This window comes from Falco naumanni, chromosome 3 (assembly GCF_017639655.2).
Source record: "Falco naumanni isolate bFalNau1 chromosome 3, bFalNau1.pat, whole genome shotgun sequence".
Lineage (NCBI taxonomy): Eukaryota > Metazoa > Chordata > Aves > Falconiformes > Falconidae > Falco > Falco naumanni.
The window spans coordinates 63,638,108-63,660,461 of NC_054056.1; the positions used below are offsets into that span (position 1 = coordinate 63,638,108).

Below are 22,354 nucleotides of genomic sequence, written 5' to 3' on the forward strand. Positions count from 1 at the left end.
GATTGTACAGATTAACAAGGAGTGAAGGACAGTATGAATTTACTTTCAATATGTTGATTGTTCAGTACTGTTTCTTATGGACCAAAATAGGAGTTGCAGGTCTAAACCAATAATTGTGAAGACATAGTTAGTTTTCTCCTGTTATTGGTAAACTGCACTTGACAGCTGAATAAATACTTTCTAGTATAGGCCTGAAGGAGGCATGAATGTGAACTGTGGTGTGCACTAGATACCATCAGATCCCAGTGCCATGAGTGACATAGCACAGCTTTAAGCCTGTGTACCTTGAGTATGCCTACAGTAGTCTTGGCATTTGAGATCATCTTTTTACTTATTGGACTTATACTTGTGATAGAAAAGGGATGGAAAGCTTCTTCTGCTTTTAAAAAAGTTAATTTTTAAGTTAGGCATGTTTCATTTTTTTTTTCCTTTAATCATGGAGTAATATGGGTTATTTTTTTTTTCATTGTTTGCTCATTCTGCAGAAACGTAAAAGGAAAAGTGTATTCAACCAAGGTGAACTGGATGCTTTAGAATACCATTCAAAGGTAAGTGAACTAAGGTATTATTTTGTGAGTACGTGATACCTGAATTTGGGCACATACAGAGTGCAAGATGTGGTTGCAAACAATTTGTGGTTTTGTACCTTGTTCGGCTAACAGGAAAGCCATTTCTCATGTTCTTAAATGACTAAGTGTATACAGAGAATGTATAATCTGTGTAGATACATGTGACACAAAGTAGACCTAAAACTGCAGGTGAGACATTTCAAAGAGCTGGAAACTGCGTTCACAAAACATCTTTTACTGTTATGGATAACTGAGTGTCATATAGTGATGAGCTATTAGTTGAACAGGAGGTGACTGATTTGAAATAAACAGTGTAACCTGTTCTGAAGATAAACTCGTCTTTAGTATATCAGGATACTGTACTGAAGTTGTTCAAAGCTTCTCTGACCAAATGTGCTCCAAGATGTCTTCTGCTAACAAGAGTGAGTTTTTCCTCTAACATTTTATATTGTCGTACTTAAAGCATCATGAATGATTTAGAATTCAAGCCTCTATTTAGGCTCACACCAGTGATGTACTGGTAAAGCTGTGACTGAATTAAACTGGGGCATGCTAGTCAATCCTAGAAGTGTAATCTTCGGATGGTGTTTGATATATTCTTATTAATTTCCTAAATAGTGACATGAACCTGAACTATGGCTTAAACTTGCTTTCTTTCCTGATGGCGTTAGTCATTTTGGACTTCTTGTTTAATTCTATTCCTCTTGGACTATATTTAAATGACTAAATTTTCCTTCTTTTACACGACAGCAGTTTTGTAGTAAACATGTACAATTTGCTATGATACAGTGTAGAGATCCTGTAATTATTGTTGTGAATAAGCTATGCATGTGCAGAATCATGCTGAAGGAGAGAAGTTTGAAATTCGACATCAAACAGGTTTATGAGTATGAAAATATTTAAGCCAAAATACAGGCATTCAACAGTAGGAATGTGGGAAGAAATGAAGATAAATTTGACGTCTTAGAGGCCTGTGTAATTCTAAATTATTTTTGGTGAATATGCAAAAAAGACATAGTTTTGAAAAATCTGTCATCCCAGTTAGCCTCTGATACCATTCACAGATTAGAATGTATTGGGTTTTTTATTGTATTTGTAGTGTTAAAGGTTGTAGTTCTGCAAGTCAATTCAGATTATTTTGGCAGTTATTTGTATCTTTAGAATAGTTTACAGAAAAACCCAAATTTGTGTTTGCCAGTGAAAGCAGGTGTTGTATCCACTTATGAATAGGGAGCACTACAAAATATGCTGAATTCCTTCAGCAGCCATTGTTAAAACTACTGTTTAAATTACTTGACAGTCAAGAGGCTTTGTCCACCTGCAAATTAACACATGGGTGTAAGAAGAAAAGCTTTCTGCATTAATTCGACTGTACGACTTCTAGCATTTCTAAAGGTATCTTTATTAATTCTGTTAAAGCAGTATAAACTTTTACTGTCACAAACCTAGGTACTAAAAAATCTCAGATACGTAGATGGTGGCACTGTTAAGGAAATTATTACAACTTCAAAATTAATAGGGGGGCAGGGTGCAGTGCATGTAACAATTATAGAGTATTTTGTAAAAACATCTTGTAAAGTTGAGGATTCCATAATCAGGAGTTTTAGAAACAGTGATAAGTATTTGAAATCTTTGATAAAGCCACTGTAACCGTCAGTATTGCTATTGTAAATGAACAAAATTGCCTGATAATTAAAACTCACAGAGGCTCAATAATTTAGGAATGAACTAGGTCTCTAAATTTTGCAAAGGGAGGGTGTGGAAGTGAATGAGTGTGTATATAGATCCAAGAATCTCGTCTTCCTGGTCTCACTGGCAGATTGTTTGAGGGCTGTGTCACTTATAAAAGTTTCAAAACCAAATTCTAATTTAATTTGATTTACTGATTGTACTTCTGTAGTACTTTTAAAATGCACAAACTACTGTTTTTTTGAAGTGAACTAAAATGTGGGAAAATACTGATTTTTGAATTCCAATATATGTCTCAATTAAAAGTATAGTAACTTGAAATTGGATTAGAATTTTAATTTCAAATTATTGCTTTGAAATTTATGTTTGTTTGGAACAACAATAATATTCTACCTCTATTGGTAGAATATTGGTTTATTTGGTAGTCTCTCTTTCTTTCTCCAGGTATCTAATTTTTATTTTTTTTACAAAAAAAACCCAACAACGAAAGTTAGCATACCCTTATTGTCATGCCCTTGTAGATTTTGTCAGTGATCTCAGTGTCTGGAAAGCATCCTTTTCCCACTCTGCAGATTGAAAAGTTGTGGTTTCTCTTGCATTCCTTGATCAAGAAGATACTTGAAAGATCATTTCTTTTTCTCTTGTTTCTGTATGACCATACAGGTCAGGAAGCTCATTTGGGAAGGCACTTTGCATTTAGTCCAAGAAGGACTCAAAAGTGGTTTTCTTCACCACACTACGGCAGAACTGAATTGCAGGAAGAATGTTGTTCCTGGACACATTGGCTGTGGGTTGGCTGAATTATGTGAAATGGCAAAGCAGTTTCCAGATGTGAATGAAAGTGACCATCAAGCTGTACATGTGCTAGATGATGAAATCTCGATTCCAGAGCAGGACCTGCTTTCGTGTGTTACAGAAAACAGCTCAAACTGTGCAAAGATAGTTGTGTTAATGGGGCAGAAGTACTTGGTGCCACCAAAAAGCAGTTTCCTCTTATCTGATATTTCATGTTTACAGCCCCTGCTGAACTGTAAGTATCTTTAGGCATTGGAATTGACCACTTCTCTCGTGCCTGAGAAGGGCAGTTAATGTCAAGATGGCTAAGGACTCAGTGAACAGATTTTAATATACAGCATCAAACTCATAGGAAATGCTGCTGCAAGCTTTCAGTTGTGCAAATAGGTGAGTTTTCCAAGGAATCTTGAGTGGTTAGGAGCTCAGGAAGCTCCTTTAAAAATCTCAGCCAAAATATGACAGTTTGTGAACATGTTCTGAGTCCCTGTTAGTATAGAAGCCATGTAAATGCATAACATTGGGGCTCGCTATGCTGCTGGGTCTCTCCACAGGGTGAGGCTTTAACATGGGTAAATCCATGCATGCTGCTGGGGTGGTGTTCCTGCTGTCTTGGTTTTTAGCTAGATTAGTCCATGGAAGAGGGATGCTATTATGTGCCTTAAAGCAAGGGGTCCCTTAGAGATCCATCCTGTTCAGTGGCAGGGTCTATTTAGATTGGCATAAACTGATGGTGAAACCAAATTCAGTGTCCCCCAGAGAAGATAACAATTTGAGAGGCTGCTGCACCCACCTGAAGGTTAGTGACACTTGAGCAAGGCCATGAGTAGCAAATGTGAGTTGACTTCTTAGCTGCTACGTTTCACAGCTGAGAGTACTGGCTTAAGCCAAAATCAGTGACAAGGAAATAGTGGGATTTTAGAGTTAATGATTACTCTGTAAAAGTAAATCAAAAGTTATCCAAGTGAGTATCCCTGCCCTTAATGGTCCATGCAGAAAGCTTTAAGCTGACAATATGTGGCAGTCTTTGCTGTACTTCACCATTTCATTAGCTTTCAATTTGACCTTTGTTGTTATTAACAGCAGCAGCTAATCTGCATCAGACAGTCTTACAGGAAAGATGTTGCCTGTGAGCAAGAGCTGAGGATTACTGCTTTGCTCTCTAATCAGTAATTTTAGATTTGCTGCTTACATGTGTTTCCTCCCTTCTAATATGCAACTTGTATATTCACTTATTTTTTTAAATTTTTTTTATTAAGATGACATGCAGAAGGTGGAATCTTATTATCCAAATAATTTATATTTGAAGTCTGGAATTTAAGCAGTTAGCTGTTTTCAACGGTATGAAAGAAGGAAGATCACCATCCTGTGCTATCGCTATGCACAGCTTGCATACAGCAAGTTTGGATTCTTCCAGAGGTCAGAGAGCAGTCCAAGAAATCTGAGAAAATGTTTTTGAAGTAACCAACAGTGAGAGTTAATATAATGCCATGACTTTAGACTTTTGTTTTTGAGGAATTCTACTGTTGATTTTAATATAATTTTTCTTCTTTCCTTTTACCTGCCAAAAGATAGGTATTTCTTGCTGGTCAACCCACTGTGAGGATATCACCTCCAATGTTAATAAAGGAATAAGATGTAGAAAGCACATTAACAGGCATTAAATATTAAGCTGTTGTATTTACTAGCTATTTAAATATTTAGCATCAGACTCAATGAAGGAACAAATATGTTCTGTAGAAAAAATAAAATTGGAGAGTCCTGTTTTTTCGTGGATATGTCCTGTATCTTACTACTTCCAACTTAAGTAAACCCATCTTCTTCCATGAAAACTTCCAGTTCTCTTCTCCATTAATTTCCATTTCATATGCTGGATCTTGCTCTGTCTCTCTTCACCACCAATAGAGTAAAACAGTTTCCCAGGGCTGGTATGGAGCTCTGTGTGTACCAGCTGGCCTGCTGAAAGATCAAACGGGGCAGGATCAGCCTTTCACTCAGCTGGGTGCCTTGTTACATTGCTTATGTTAGGAACCTCAGAGAAATTTTCATCTTTGAGGCTTGCACTGTTACCAGTTTTTTTTCTGAAAGTCCTGAAGATGTTCAAATTCTGAATTAAAACAAGCACGCTAGAAGCCTTTTAAGTTCTTATTTGGAAAGAACAGAAAAAAGTGGCCGTTCTGCTGCATATCGGTTTTAACTAGTAGATTTATTTTAAAACTAACTTACTGGCTGCTTTTTTTTTTAATTTTAATTCTCAGACAAGAAAAAATATGATGTAATTGTGATTGATCCACCATGGGAGAACAAGTCCATTAAAAGGAGTAACAGGTAAATTTTGTAGTAAAATAAAATGTTGTCATCTTATCTTATAAAGGGTGATTAATATTAATACAATCCAGGATCGATATAACTGTGAGACTGTAGGTTAAACTACCAAATATTTTGTCACGTGGCTACCTTCAGGTCTATGAAATGATTTTTCACTGAAATGGCTTGGATACTTTGCATACAAAATATTTGCAAGAGTAGATCTTAAATTACCTAGCCGGTGAGAGAATGTTAGTCCTTGAGACTTATAAGGAAAGTCTGGAGTCAACTGTTTTGTAAGGCCCAGATGGTGCAGGTATTAATTTGAAATTAATATGGTTCCTCTAGTGGGGATAAAGCTAGATAAATGAAAGTATTTCCAGGACTCGGGTCCTATCAGAAAGTTTTAGGTTTTAAATTTTTTTAGTTTGAGCTTCAGTCTGATGGGTAGAAGAAAGTGATAATGCAGCAGTAAAATCCTCAAGTGCAATAGGAACTTTGAGTACTGTACTTTATGAAGTCATTAACTTAAAATTTTATGGGCTTTCTTCTCCACTGAGTAACATCAGGCTTATGCCAGTGGAGCTCTCTTGATTACCACAGAATTGTATCCATGTGAAAGAAGGGCAGACAGGAAATGCAGCCTTACAACTTTCTAGAATAATGTCTTTGGAAGCTTGTTATGAAGACTTAATTTGAGGATGCAGAGACTGATTAGTAGGTTCTACTTTGAAAGCCCTACAGAAACCTCTAGAAACCCTTGAGTTAAACTCATTCTTAGTGTCTTAAGTGTCTTAACTACATAAGTTACCTAGAGGAAAATTCTAGTTATTCGCAAGCATGAATTAGCTAGAAAGACCCTCTCTCCCTTACAAAATAAAGGCAAAATGTGGAAGATCTATCTCTGCTGTTGGTTACCTTGTTGATGGCTAATCTTTGTTAAGCCTTTCGCATCTGTGCTGTGCATCTTGTTTTCTCTGGGCATTCTAGTCCAGGAGGTATTTTTAATTTTACCCTTGTTACCTGTTTCTTGCTGTTGCATGGTACAGGGATCCCAGGTACACAGATGGTGGCTGTTGATTCCAGGAGCATACCAATGTTTTTGATGCTGCAACATGTACATTGTAAGAATTGCAGCTCACTAATAGTGTAAAGTAGCATCATAAGAAAAATGGTAGAACAGAGCAGAATCTGGAAAACATACTGTATTCACCAGTGTAGCATACAGTTAGCTCAAAAATGTGCACAACTGTTCTGAATAAGCTAGAGAACTTTTACCATAAATGGTAATTTAAAAATACTGTATAACTTCTGCAAATAATTCAAGAGTGATAACTCTTTTATGACCTTTTAACTTGCCGGTGAAATTAGTGTTGCACTTGTAAATGACTCGCTTGTCATTTTCATTCAGAAGAGAGATTGCTTTCTATGAAAAGCAAATAATGTTACATAGACTACAGAGCTACTTTTCACTAAATAGCTCTGTTCTGGTTTAAAGATGAGAGTGTTGAATTACATATGATAGTTCTTAAACTAAATGTGAGCTTTTAGACTTCTTCAGAATCACAACTCATAATACTTTATTTGGGGGAACAGTAGAAATGTAGTGACATGTTCTGCTCAGTAAAACTTAAGTACACTAGTGATTTTATATCCGAACCCATCAGATTCGGCCACTGGGTGTCAGTCTTGATGCATTTTTATTTATCCTTGAAACATCTTGCCTGTGTAACTTCTGTATGTGTGTTGCTTTTCAATTTTTGTTTGGTATATGCTAACTTGCTTTCTCACTGTATTGCCATATAGATACAGCCACTTACCTTCATGGCAAATCAAGCAGATTCCTGTACCAGCACTAGCTGTTCCAAATTGTCTTGTAGTCACATGGGTGACTAATAGACAGAAGCACTTACGTTTTGTTAAGGATGAACTTTATCCTCATTGGTCTGTGAAAACACTTGCTGAGTGGCACTGGGTAAAAGTAAGTTCTCAGTTTCTCAGTTTGGTTTTGTTGCTTTTTTGGAGACTGAGAGGGCTTGCACTATGATGCTTTGTATTCTTATAATTTGTCTGCTTACTACTGTGTGCTTTTGTGTTTGAAAGGTATGGTGTCATCAGTATCTTCCTTTTTATAAAAAAAAAAAAAAAGGTTTTGAAAAAATTGGATATGAAAATCTTCCACTGTGTGTTTTTAACTCCTTTGTGTCAGATCACTAGAGCTGGAGAATTTGTATTGCCTTTGGATTCTTTACACAAAAAGCCGTATGAAGTTCTTGTATTGGGGAGAGTTGAAGGAGATACAAAAGAAGCTTTAAGGTATGCCAGGATATTTATGGTAAATGTTTTGGGTTTGGTTGTTGTTGTTTTTTTTTAGGCTGCTAGGTTTGTAATACAATATAATTGTCCCCAGATCTTCTCTTGGCGTCATTTTTTGGCTGATCATGGACTTAAGAAAAAAAAGCCTTAGTAGCTTTGGGATAAGGGAGTGCTTTAGTGAGATTAAAGATGGAAACCTTTGCGTGTTTTTTATATCTGTCTGTGTTGAGGAACTGGCTCAGAGAAAAGCGTGGACAGGGCTTCCTTAGCTGACAGGTTCTCTTGGACCATGAGTCCTTGGTGTAGGCTGATGCCATTTTGGGGATGCTGGTGTTTTTATATCCAACAAAGCATTCAGGACTATATTGTATTGAGTTTATTCTCAATGGCTTTGTATGGCTGTTGTTAACTGTGTTTTTTCTAAAGCCTCAGTGGTTTCATAAACTGTCCTTTTATATATTATGGCCAAGCAACTTTTAACTTCCCTTAGGCAAACTGTAAACATTGTGTGTTAGCTCCCATCTGAAGTAGCCCTGTGAGAGCTGCAGCATTGCATTTGGTGGTATTCATTCTCATACTTCTCTCCTTGTTTTGATTTGTACAACAGGAAACCTGAAGATGTACTTCCAATTCCAGAGCATAAGTTAATTGTCAGCATACCCAGCAGTCTGCATTCACATAAACCCCCTCTTACTGGTATGTTTTGTTGTGTAATGTTTCTGTAGGTCCTTGGACTTGGATGTCTGAAATGATGTACCAAAATGGGATACCTTTATATATAAAAATGCCTTAATTTCACATATGCTAAGCAGTTTGGCTCAACAGGACTTGTGGTTCCTCAACGTTTTTAAAAATGTTGTCAGGCACCTAAGTTGTGGTCTGTAAAAATAAATATGAAAAGTAGAACTTCAAGTATTATTTTGTGAGTATTTTGGGTAGACATGTAAAAAAAAAAGTTGCATTTTTAAACTTTGCTTTTTAAATGCTGCAAGAACAGTTTACAGATACTTAGGTATAGTTATGCCAAATGACCTAAAGTACCTCTTAATTATGTCATCCTGAAATAGATGTGTTTATTTCTGCATGAGTTGCTTATGCACCTGCAGCACAGTTGTGCCTTTATACCAAAAAACTTGCTTATTGTTAAAATTTTCAAAATAACTAACATATAAGGCAGCTTCTTTCTGAGAAGATACTTAATTTACTGAAATTAATACAGTAATGCCAGCCAGTCAGTGTGGGCATGAATTCAACTTTTCAGAGTTTAGTCCAAAGGATTTGAAGATTTCTGTGTGATACATTACCTTTTACATGTTGTTCTGGAGCACCCTGACTAATTTCATCAGTAGAAAGTTGTACTGCTTTCGTTGTTATAGCACCTGAATACCTTACAGTGCTATGGGAAGAAATATGTTTTACCGCTTATTCATTCTCTGCCAAGGGGAAAACTCATGATGAATCTGCAGATATTCCAGGTGCACATGGTGCTATGTAGTCGCATCAGAAAAGGCTTGTAGAAGAAATACATGTTGCTGTTGGAGAGGAGAGGCATCACAGGGTGCTTCAGTGACAGGCTTTCTTTCCTCTTTCTGTTCTCAAGGAACAGAACAACTTCAGTTAGGAAGCTGATCTGGACAGTTATGCAAATTCCGGAGCATCCCTGAATGCATTTTGGGCTTGTATTTATTAAATTAACATACATATATATACCTGTTCAAATAGTAGAAGACACACACTTTGGTTAGCTAAAAAAAAGGGGCAATTTTAGAAGGATCCTTTTGCAGTTCTGAAGCCACATCTTTAAGAATTAGGGTAACAGCAGAGGGAAATATGTGTTGATTTTAAGTTAGGATAGTGATTTGTGAGGCAGCCACCTAGGGCCTCTTCAGAAAACCAATATTTAGCAGTGCACTCAAACACAAACAGGAAACTTGTGAGGTATCCAAGGGTGCAAACGTGCAGTTTGTATGTATTACACAGAATTCTCATGCCAGAATGGCCCTCCAGAACAATTCTTTTGTAGGGCAGAATCTAGAAACCATATTAGGGATTCCTTTATAAATGATGATCCTGAATGGGTTTTGTAAGAAGTTGTTTGTGCTAGTTCTTGTGTCTCTGTAGTCTTTTGGATGCTGGGATTTGATACTATTGTGCAGCATTTAAGTTTCTACTCAAAAATTGAATTTGCTGTCAAGCAATATCAGTGCTTTACAGCGTTTTTATAAAAATCCATGTGTATCCTACAGTTTTGGCAGCTCCATTCAGAACATGGTTATGGAATGGAAAGGTAGACCGTAGTACAAAAGCTGATTGCTGATGCTTTGACTTCAGTGTTGTAAAAGGGTATTGCTTTCACAACCCGACAGTATTCTCAGGTGGCCAGTAGAGAGCAGCTGAGCCATGCCTTGGAGTAGTTCAGAAGAAATTTGAACAGAAGCAGAGATTTGGCAGTGGGGGTGAAGGACACTTGATGAGTCACACGCATTCTTTATGCTTTGTTTAAGTAGTTACAAAGCCAAAAATATTAGTATTTACTGATGCTCTCTGGCACTTTATTTCTTATTACTACTATAAAAGTTGTGCGCTGGTACATATATAACCACTTAATGACTGATTATAACAGTTTATCTCTCTGGGGGAAGAGAAAAATGTAAATTAAAGTAAGCCATTGTAAAGAGACATTTGGGTTCCTATGGTGCATTTAACCATGAAATTGTGACTGTAGGGGTTTTTGGTGATGCATGTGCTGTGTTCAGTGCTTAGAGCTTTCATATGTCATTGTAAATGTACTTAAGCTTCTTTATGTAAATGTGTTAAAATGAAATTTTATTACTCCTAGTTTTGATTCAAATAACAGCAGGTTTTCTTCCTAATTCAATTCAGTGTTGCTCCTAGAAGACATGGAAGGTATTCTGTTACACAGATGAAGTAATGTAGAACTTCAAACACCTTTTTTACTTTTCCTGTTTTATAGATTCTTCTTGTTATAGCTATTTCTCCTTCAGTTTTTTACTATGTATGTTTATTGTTAGAAAATAATATTGTCATATAGGAGTATGCCTAAAAACATTGACATTAATTCTTGGCTATGTTCTACCCGCTTTGCGTATCTCCTGCAGAAGAGTGGAGTGGGGTATCTTGGGAACTTCATCCTCCTGTAGCAACACAGGCTTGTTAGGCCATGTTATAAAAGTGTTCTTGGAAGTAAAAAAATGCCTTTTCTTTCCTTGTGCACCTTGTGAGCCCTTACTGTCAAACTAATTGATGGTACATCAACATCTAGGTTTAACTAGAATCTTGGGGAAGATGCAGAGATGTAAAGCCAACTTTGTGCTGAATTTCAGATGTTTTTCTGGTCCTACTCTGTTCAGGGATGAGACAAACTGGGCAATAAGGACCTTTACATTGCAAACTCTTTGAAAGGTTGCCATGAAATAAGTTCCAACATGTGCTTTGTGCTTTGCATGGCTCACAAATCAGGCAGTCAAAAGCTGACAGTCATTTTCACTTTCATGTATCCAATTTGCCCTCCAGGACTCACCATTTAGGTAATGGAAGTTCAAAAGATATGGAGAAACTGTTACTTGTTTCAAAAATGATTCCTCCTTTTGCTTATTTAAACATTTTTAGCAGCATGCATCTTCAATAGATGTTTGGGATTAAGAGTAGGCAGGCATGGCAGGTATCCTGCATAACTGCTGGATTGTGCTTCAGAAGGAAGTGAGTTTTCTGGAAGGCTAGTGCCAAATGTACCAGCCAGCTTTGTGCTAGCCTCATGTGTCCTAAGGCATCAGATGCTCAAGTATAGGTGCCTGAGTTGGTGTCATAGTGTTTGACACCTGCAAATGATAAAGAACAACCTATTTATTTTCTGTTTAAACTTTATTGTCAGTGGTATGTGTAAGTGGATAGTCATAATTGTCTGGTGGTTTTTTGTTTAAATCTATTCCTATAGTAGAAAAACTTAAATATTTAATCTTTCTACTGATGTAGATCCTGTAACCTGTTTTCAGAGAAAAGATCCCAGAGTTTGCTTAAGGACTGCAAATCAGATCCATATGTGCTGAGATAGCCTTCTGGTGACATGAAATCCTAACAAAGAAGCTATAATTTCTAACTTGAACATTGACTTTCTGATTTTAAGGAAACCAGTGTAATGAGATTTCATGCCAACAAAACACAGCCACATTATTGCCCTCTTGATACGGTAATTTCCATTGCAGTGCAAGTTACTGCCTGATGTGATTATGTAAATACCTGTAACCTAGCAAGAAAAATTATGTTATGATGTGATCTTGAATTATATGTAATCTGTCTCTGTTTTTTAAAAAAAACCCTCTGACTTTAAAATAAAGATCCTCTGTCTGGCAGCAGGAGAGAGGGAGATTCCCGAGACCTCCTTTTTAAGTTCTTCAACCAAATTGATTGAAAGATTGGCACAAGCTTCCTGCTTCTGATGAACTGATGTGGTTTTTGGCTATCTCTTTTTTGCTTTCTGGTGATGCAGTCTTTTGAGGTTGGTTGAATCTCCTATGTGTGCTTTTAAAATCGGTTCTTTTAGGCATGGAAGTTTTTTGTGCTTAGTAAAACCACTTTTGATTGGACTTAGTGCTGTAATGATAATTTTAATCAATACTTTTTAAGAAAAAATGTCAACATTAGCAATGTGCTTTTAATGAAATTTTGTCACCTAAATAATTGCTTCCTTTATTTGGAAGCCTATGTAAAGCATAAAATGGTTCTTCCTTGTTCTCATGTAGAAGTTGGGGGAAGGTCATATGAAGTCTGACTCTGCAGTAAGCTCTGCATGCTCTTTTGCCCATTAGGGTCAAAAAGATACCCTACAGGTGGCAGGGTCTGCTCCCAGAGAGCTTATTGAAAGCTTTGGAGCTTTGCTTTGCACAGTCTCTCTTCTGTGGAAAAAGTGCAACCTCTTACAACATGGGTTTTCTTAGATGATCAGCAAATAGATTTTTGGAAGACCTTTGTTAGTCATAGAATCATAGAATGGTTTGGCTTGGAAGGGACCTTCAAATATCATCTAGTGCAACCCCCCTGCAATGAGCAGAGACTTCTTCAACTTGATCAGGTTGCTCAGAGCCCCGTCCAGACTGACCTTGAACATTATCAGAGGTGAGGCATCTACCACCTCCCTGGGCAACCTCTTCAGTGCCTCACCACCCTCATTGTAAAGAATTCCTTCCTTATATGTAGTCTAAATGTACCCTCTTGTAGTTTAAAACGGTTACCTCTTGTCCTGTTGTAACATGTTAGTAAGAAGTCTGTTCCAGTCTTTCTTACAAGCCCCCTTTAGGTACTGAAAGGCCACAGTAAGGTCTCCCCAGAGCTGCCTTTTCTCCAGGTTGAACAACCCCAACCCCCTCAGCCTGTCCTCATAGAAGAGGTTTTCCAGCACTCTGATCATGTTGGCAGAAAATTGTGCACTTTACTTAAATAGTGCGTGGAAAAAGAACAATAAATTTTGCCACATTTTTTTAATACGGTGGCTTTGCAAAATTGTGTAAAAGCAGTTACTCATAAGTGATGTCTAAATAGATAAACTGACGCCAAACAGCAGTGTTCAATGCAGCAAGTTTTCTGTTGATGTACGTTTTCCTCTAAACCTCCCAGAGTCTTCTCTGCAAATGTTAGATTTGTTTAAACGTTTTAGCTTGCCTCTAAAAGAAGCAGGTTTTTAGAATAAAATTCCTGCTGGTAGCAGTATTTTTTAGATTAAAAGCTGCCTTGGTGGTAACCCATCTGAGACATTCATTTGACATTTGTTAAAGAGTGGGGGAAGGAGAATAGATGTATATGCCATGCCAAAATACAAGAAAGTCTGGAAACACCTATTACAAAATATTTATGAAAAAGTTTTGAATGGATTGAAGCTTCGGACGAGGTGGCCATGTAGGTAGGAAATGCATCTGGGGTTGTTTAACACTACTAGAAAGTGAAGTGGATGATCATCTTTCTGCAACAGGAGCAATCCATGACAGGATGATCTGGGGTCTCACACAGGGAATCTGTGACTGGCAAATTTGATGTAAAAAGTCAGAACTTGGATTGCATCAAGAAATGCTTTTACCCCTTTAAGATGAAGAGGAAAAGAGTATGGTCTTAATTAAGGAAAGGTTTTTATTTATTTTTAGGAATGTTGCCTCTGTGTTATAGGAGCAAAGTGACTCTTCAGGAGGTATTTGGTTGATATTAGTGAAATATTCAGACCTCATTGATGTGGAGACTGAAATAAATCCTCATTCCCTTTTTCTAAATGAAAACCAATAAATCAAGGCTATTGAAAGCCTCAACAGTATTGTTCAGAATCTCAAGGGCACTTATTTTAAATGACTTTCTCACTATAAATAGTCCAGCTGTTTGATGAAACCCCTGAAATTAATTTGCTGTCTTTCCCTTTTTTAATGAAACATTTTGTTTTTTCATCCACTAGCAGCACTGGGGAGGCTTTATTTGTTTACTGGTGTTGCTTGTACCTTTGTTGCTGACCTTTTTTTTTTTTTTTTTCTCTTCTCTTTTTTTTCCTCCCCCCCCCCCCCCCCCCCGCCCCTTACCACAGCAGTTCTAGCAGAGTTTGTCAAGCCAGATGTGGAATGCTTGGAGCTGTTTGCTCGGAACTTACAGCCTGGCTGGACCAGCTGGGGAAATGAGGTTTTGAAGTTCCAGCACACTGATTATTTCACTCTTCTGCAGAATGAAAACTTAAGTTGAGTCTTGTGGAATTTCAGAATTAAACTACACCTTCCCAGGAGGCTCGCAAACTTGTCTTTATTACTGATGGTGCACTCGGAAGGTAACGGAAGTAAAACCAATTGCACATCAGTTAAAATTCTTGAAGTGACAGGATATCTGTTTAATGGTAGCTCCATTTGTACAGGCTGATCCTTTGTTTTGATGATCTTGAGATACATAGATAGTGATGTTAGAGTGTAAGTCCACCCCCGTTTGGTTTGTTTTTTTCAAACCACAAGAAAAGAAAGCTGTTTTAAAGTATTCTCACTGCAGCTATCAAATCTGAGCATCATAAGTGGTACAGTGTTGCTCTTGTATTATTTTAAAAGAATGATAATGTATTTGTAAAGAGTGGCAATGGAAGTAAATGGAAGTTCTGAATTACACATTTCCTTAAGGAAGACTGGGTTTTGCAAAACCTTGGATTTTGAGCTAAAATAACAGTGAAGGCAGTGTATCCTCCTACCTGTTTGTATCTGTCTACCTCAGGAAATAAAAAGCAGTGCTTGTGTTAATTGACAAATGCATTGTTCATTGACCACATTCTATGTAAAATTATACTTTTAAAATACTTGGTAATTCCATCTTTCTCTATATGGTATTCTTTGAATACTTTGTAAATACCTGTCTCAACATCTTATGAATTCTATATATGAAGTTGTTATATTTGACTGAAATTTTATCAGATAAGTATTTTAGAAATTCCCTTAAGTTCCTGGAACATTAAAAAGTTGTGTTGGTGAGCTGTATTTTTCAGGTAGCATTAAAATTCTCTGGGGTTTTGTTTGTTTGTTTTTAAGAATGACACAATTTGTGTGTCCTTTGCTGTCTTTAGATTTGCTTTGAAAAATAAAAACCAGGAGGCTTAATGAAGCCTCTGCCACTTATTTGAGGCAGTAGAGGCAGAGCTGCTGGACAAGCTGATTTGCCTGATGGCAAGCTCCTGAGTTCTTGCTGTTCATAATGGAGAACAAAATAGATAACTTCCTTACATTCATTTCCCTTTTGTAGTCTGTTCTGAGCTGTGAAGGTTTTTAAATGAAACTTTAAATGTTAGCAGTTTATTTTTTTTAAATAATTATGTAATAAAAAATAAAAACTTGCCAATGTCCTATTTGCAGACCCAGTTTCTATATGACTGTTTAATTTCATGTTTTGCTTATCGGAGCAGTGGAGTTAACAGAAGGGGGAAGATGGTTTTTGCTTATCCCTCTTGCCCCCAACATACACTCAAAATAAGTAAATAATGTAACAGTGAAAGCAGTTACCAGGCAAAACACTTCTTGCTGTGTGATTTCATTTAGCCTACATTTTAAACTCTGTATGTAATCAACCTTACCTACAACTGTAAGGGGATAAGAAGTTTCTTTATTTGCTTTCAGTTTTACAAGACATTCCCTACCTGGAGCTTCTCAGTTCCCAGGCAGAATACCATTGCCCTTCCAGGATGGTCTCATCCAGCGCCAAATCAGTGTATGAGACTTAAATATGGAATAAATCATAACTGGTGCACCTATCTTGTTTTCCTTTGTACTCTATAAAACAGCACAAGAACGGATGATATAGTCTGTTCCGCATCCAGTACTACGAGTGGCTCTAGGTTATCCTTTAATTGCAAATAAAGGAAGGTGTTGAACACAGAGATCAGGAAACCACCTTTCTCCTCCCTTGAGCTGAGCAGCAGAACCCTTCTAAGGGAATGACCTTTGAGCTGTTTAAGAATTGATGACTTAATCTGTCTTTTCTGTGGAGTCCCTTTGCAAGGTGTGGCCTTCTAGCCCTGCCTGTCTTCTGAGCTACTGCGTTCAGAAGCTGAGCAGCTAATTCCAGCACCTGGGAATCCAGCCTCCTGACTATGGTTTGTATGTGGAGGGCATGTGCAGGTAGGCTGTAAGCTTCTCAGATTGGAAATCAAAAGTTGGAGGTTGGAGTCTAAATAATACCTGATCCTGTCATAAACAGTTACAAAACGTTGCCTTGGATAGCGGTTTGCTCTCCTACTTTTCCAGTACTCTGGCTATGAAGAAAACCTTGAGAATATGACGTAAGTGATGTTCTTTATCTGCAGCCACCCTGGAACTATTGGGTTTTCTTAGGAGGAGGTTTAGTATCTCAGTTTGTGGCTAACTCAGAAATCTCATAGTATTAGCAGTTGGTAAGAGTCATCTTTTAAACATAATTATTGGCCTGTTATGCTTAATTCATAATTTGAATAGCCTTTTACACATTTCTCACTGTCTGAAATCCCAGCTGTCCCCAACCAGCCATCAGATCTTTCAGTGTGAGTCAGATGATTCCTCTGAGGCAGAATCTGAAGCATACTGAAAAATCAGTGACGAGTGAAGCCAGCTGATATAAAAGGACAATTTAAGATCCACTTTCTTTTTATAAAAGAAAGTATCTATATCAATTGTTCTGTATTAGTTTTGTGGTGGAATGATGCCCTCTGTTGTGTCAAGCCTCAGATAAAGAAAATTGTTCTGCTCTGAAGAGTTTATGGACTTGCTAAGAAAGGGAAGAACAAAGGAGAAGGTAAGGATGGAGGAACAGTAATGAGATGTTGAGGTGAATAGAGTAAGCAGCAGTCTAGGATACGTGCATCTTCAGTGTTCATAAGAAAGGTAGGTTGTTTCCCCCCCATTTTTCAAGAGATTTTCTGCTTTTCTATTTTGTTATGTTAAAATTCACGTATTCTAAGGAAGAATAGGTGAAATATATATTTTATTAACAACATTGACAAAAGTTTTTTTCAGTTTTAAATTATTTTTGTGGCAGTTTGGTGAAGTAAGAACTGTGTGCGAAAAATTTTTGAGAATACTTTATTTGGTACATCTGCTGTTATTTTAGCAGGACAGTGATAAAAATTATTTGTCTAGGTGTTTTCCGTTACTTAAGCATTTCAAACTTATGTCATTGCAAAAAAAATCAGTTCATAAAGCAGCAAGAAGTAATTTTAAGCTGCTCCTATATGTAGAGTACATCAAGTGTCATAATCATACTTACTTTTATGAAGCTTCAGGTTTGACTATGATTTTGAAATGTCAAATTAGCATATGACCTTTAGTTGTATTTTTAAACTTCTATAAAGTAAAAAGAATTATACCAGTAAGATATGTTTTTGGAATAGTGATAGCTAGGCGTGAACTCCTGTGGAAACAGAAAAGTTTCTTTTGCAAGATTAAACATTATTTAAAAAGTGAAGTGAGCATCTCTTGCCTCTTTATAGGATTCATTTCAGGTAGGTGTCAGCAGCAGCAAAGATTTGACTTTGAAAATCAATTTCCAGACTACATAAACAACTGTAAAGTTACAGGAGAAAAATGCTATTATGCCTTGAGAATTATGCTCATTAGCCTCAATATACCATTTAAGACTTGCCTATGGCTTATTTTGAGTTGTACTTAATAGTAAAGGAATGGAAGATGGCTAATAGCCAAGGGATGAGGTGATGAGGTTTGTTCAAGTTGCTGAAAGAACTCTTGTGGTGTCCCAGCTGGCAGGTATTTTCATAAAGTGAGTAGTTTGGGTTGGAAGGGACCTTAAAAGGTCGTTCAGTGCAACCCTCCCTGCAATGAGCAGGGCCATCTTCAACTTGATCAGGTTGCTCAGAGCCCCATCCAGCCTGACCTTGAATGTTCCCAGATATGGGGCATCTACCACCTCCCTGGGTAATGTCTTCCAGTGTTTCACCACCATTTGTTGCTTTAACAAAGCTTGAGCCTGCAGTTATTAAACACTTAAACCCCACCATGCTGGGAGGGGTGAGTGGAGATTTTGGCTGTCAGAAGCAACTTGGCATGGACCAGTCTAGAGACTTTTGGGAGGGGATGCTCCTGCAAGACAGTGTTCCTAAACTGGGTCTTACAGGATGTTCCCAAGGGGAGAAGTGAGCCTCATACAGAACAGTACGATGGAAATCATCTCACCCAGAAAGCTGTTTCTGTGGTTCAACCACAAGTGCGCTTTGCTGCTGGAGAAGGCATCTTGGGTACTCCAAACTAAATGGTGATCACCTGAGAAGAGCACAGGTACAATCTTGTTTGTGGCCCGCTGTCAGATGTGGGAGGGCATGGCCACAGATGCCAAGAGTATGGCCTGGTTTGAGAGAAGAGCGTTTGTAAGGCTGTGATCGGGCAGCACTGGAGGAGTGACTGCTCTGCCGGTATTTTGTAGAGAGAATTGCGTGTGTGTGTGCATATTTGTGTGTGCATGCAAAGCTGGTCTGTTGGAGTAGTGTGAGTCAGGGGTATACTGTCCTTTGGATAACAAGCAGAGTTATGCATTGCTACAAAATCTAACACCTTTGCATTTTTACTTGTCGGTGCCCTATGTTACTATTTTGTGGGGGAACAATATTTTTTCTTTGTTTAGAGATGCCCTGATAACACACATGGTTAAAAGCTTGCCTTGGGACTACATGACGGATATATTTTTGCTTGATGTTTTCCTGAAGGCCTAACATTGACACTGATAAGTGAACAGCAGAGCAGCTGTCAAGGTGGGTTCCCATGGCCCTGGCCATGTCTTGACAGTGCCAGAAGCACACAGACGGTTGGGCAGGCGGGTGGTTTCACTTGTCCTATGGCAGCTGCAGTTCACCTTAGCATCACTAAAATGCCATCAAAGCAGCTCCAACTTGGCTGGGTCACCTTGCTGGGCCTAGCTATAAGGGTTTTCATTTCTGGCATAAAGGAGGTGAGGCTATGACCTCATCAGGTTTTTCTTTGGGTGGATTGTAAATTTTATGAAAAAAAATATTGTTTTAGCTTGCAAACATTTTTTATTAAACTTGTTGAACTCCACTGGTGTGCTGCAGAGCCTGGGCTTTTAGCTTTGAATGTGAGCCTGCCACATGGGCTGTCCTGGGATTAGGGAGTTATGGCCCTGCTCCATGGGGCTGAGACCCAAAATGCTCACGGTTTCCAGGCATCCTCTCTTGGAAGCGCTCTGGCTGCCAAACCGCAGGTGGTCCTCCTCAGAGGTCCTACCTTCCGGCTTTTTAGGTTTTCAGCTCCTTCTCAGTTGTATGAGAAGAAGGGCTGGGAGACACAGTTGACACCGTGGTCTTGGCACTGGAATCCCTGTGGTTTTTTTCTTAAGAAATGTTGCATTTTTAATCTTTTCCTTGTGATGAGAAAATCTGAAATTTATATTACGTATTTCAGCATATTTACATATTTCAGTTAGTAGTTTGCCATTTACTTATGACAAAATAAGTTTGACTTTCCATAAGCTCTGGTTATTGCTGTGTAGTTCTGCTTCCTTTCTCCTTTGCTGTCTTCTGTTTCTCAACTGATTTGCTTCGAACAAACATCCATTTACACATCAGTAACTTTATTTTGTTGCATCAGTCTCATTAGTGTTATTGGAATCGCCTTAGATTTCATGTAACTGTTGGGAAGGCTTTGCCATAAAATTGTGTGGTTTAGGAAAACCCAATTTGAATTGATCTGTTACCTGTTCACACAAAGAACTGTATGTAACTGAGTGTAGCATGGGATTGGAAACAAGTAGGTGGAGGTGAGAGAAGAAAGAGGGGCTGCTTAGTAAACACAAGCAACAGCATCATTGATTATGCAACAAGAGCCATCTTGAGACATCTGAAGTACCACGTGGCCACACTCTTGGAGTTTAGGATTTGAAATTGTAGCAATAGTGAAATTAGCGGCTGTCACAGGGACATAAAGGTGTGCAAACCACGTGAGAGAGATCTGTGATTTCTCTGTTAATCATTTTGTCGCCTAATTCGTAGGAATGAAGATAGAAACAAATCAGCAGTAGGTAAGATAAACAGAACAACAGTACCATAGCAGGATTGTTTTCAACAATTGGAATTTTATTTACCAGTTTTCTGGTGCTACCTGTTTGATAACAAAAGAACAAAATGAGGCCTTATTTGGTGACACTAATGGAAGTGATAGCCCTGCCTCTGAATACAGATGACTTTTTTCAGCCCAGCTAGGGAGATCATATTCATGATTAACATACTATTAATAAAATGCTATGAAGGCAAATATTTGAGTAAGATTTTTCCCTGACATTCAATACACAGTGCTATGTCTTCTTTTTTCCCCTGTCAGTAAGTAAATTGTCTTAAAATAAATCAGTGTATTGCTTATCACTAGTTGGAATATTGGGCATCCTTATCCAGTTTTCCTTTTCTTTTGTAAAACCCAAAAATTTTCTGCTGAGGGAAAGGGAGGTCAGTCATTCTCGCTTTATCTGTAACATTGCCTCTATTTGCCTCAGATTAAACCTTGTGAAGCTGACAGTCCCATAAGCATCTGGAACTGGTAGGATATTCCTCACCTTGGCCTGTCTTAGACCTCCTCTTTTTTCCATTCTCTTTCCTTCCTTAAACAGCATTTCTGTTAATGTGTGAGAAAATGAAGGACTGTAGCGAGGAAATACTGCAGTGGAATAATGGGAAGAGAATTGTACACTTTCATAGTCTAGTCCACAGCTAGTGCCACTGCAATACTCACGACTCTCTAAGCCACCGTTGTGGACTAGCTCATACATACGTTTGAGACTTTACAATCTGTAATGATCCATCTCTTAGCCTTTTTGGAGATGGTGTCATTTTTCAATACAGAAGCGTGAGTGTAGTTCCACTGGCCAGCATCTTTAGCACAGTGGACATTGCATGTTGCTGGTTACAGGTCAATTGCAGAAAGTACAAAAATGTGCATTTAATTTCTGACCTTGTTTTCTCTATTATGTTTTCCTTTTTGAAAAAACTATTTTGCTTAAAGAAGGACCCAGATAAACAATTGTGTTATTCATACAAATTGCAAGATGAGGGTCAAAACTGCCTAAAGGACTGTAGCAGTTTAACCCCAGCTGACAGCTGAGCACCACACAGCCGCTTGCTCACTACCCCCCCGCAGTGGGCTGGGGAGACAAGCAGAAACACCACGGATACTTCAAGATGTACCTGCTCTGGTGTGGACATACCCATGGCCACAGATGCTTCGGAGTCTCCTGCTCCCACGTGGACTCAACTGCAGGTCACAGTCCCTTCAACTCGAGCTCACACTGGAGTTCCAGCCTGTCCAGTACAGAAGCCCAGAAACAGCAGCAATGCCCTGGCCACCTGCCAGCCCCAGCGCATCGCCATGGCTGCTATCGAAATGTTCCCATGAACAGGACACTAAGATGATAAGCAGTATAGCATCAGAGGCAAGCAGTGAAAGCAAAAAACAGCCACTAACCAACACTAGACTAGTACACACTAAGGCAAACAAGCCCCATGGCAAGCACAGAAGCCTGCCGATTAATAGCTAAACACCAATAAATCTGAACTAGCACGTTCCAAACAAACCTATCATTATCTTGAACCCTTTGAGCCCCATGTTGGGTGCCAAAAAGGACCGTTGTGGTTTAACCCCAGCTGGCAGCTAAGCCCCACACAGCTGCTCACTCATCTTCCCCCTGTGGAATGGGGGGGAGAATCCAAAGAGTAAAAGTGAGAAAACTCATGGGTTGAGGTACAGACAGTTTAATAAGTAAAGCAAAAGCCACGCACACAAGCAAAGCAAAACAAGGAATTTGTTCACCACTTCCCATTGGTGTTCAGCCATCTCCAGGAGAGCAGGGCTCCATCACATGTAACTGTTACTTGGGAAGACAAACAACATCACTCTGAACACCTCCCTTCTTCTTCCCCCAGCTCTATACGCTAAGCATGGTGTCATATGGTATGGAATATCCCTTTGGTCAGTTGGGTTTGGCTGTCCCAACTCTGTCCCCTCCCAACTCCTTATGCCCCCGCCCCAGGCTGCTCGCGGGTGGGGTGGGGTGAGAGGCAGAGAAGACCTTGGTTCTGTGTAAGCACTGATCAGCAGTAAGTAAAACATCTCTCTGATACCAACACTGTTTCCAGCACAAATGCAAACCATAGCCCCATACTAGCCACCATGAAAACAATT

At 38.5% G+C, this 22,354-nt stretch overlaps 1 protein-coding gene across 13 annotated transcripts in view; it reads left to right on the plus strand.

Moving 5' to 3' along the window:
- METTL4 (methyltransferase like 4) overlaps positions 1-22,354 on the plus strand; it is a 37,814-nt gene that overhangs the window by 2,127 nt on the left and 13,333 nt on the right. For 6 of the 13 annotated variants that reach the window (XM_040588615.1, XM_040588606.1, XM_040588605.1 and 3 more), the window contains 6 exons: positions 486-548; positions 2,922-3,288; positions 5,309-5,378; positions 7,164-7,338; positions 7,567-7,673; positions 8,281-8,369. In XM_040588615.1, coding sequence (XP_040444549.1) covers positions 486-548; positions 2,922-3,288; positions 5,309-5,378; positions 7,164-7,338; positions 7,567-7,673; positions 8,281-8,369 — 871 coding nt within the window. The other 7 variants (XR_005827166.1, XR_005827168.1, XR_005827167.1 and 4 more) reach the window with 7 other exon arrangements.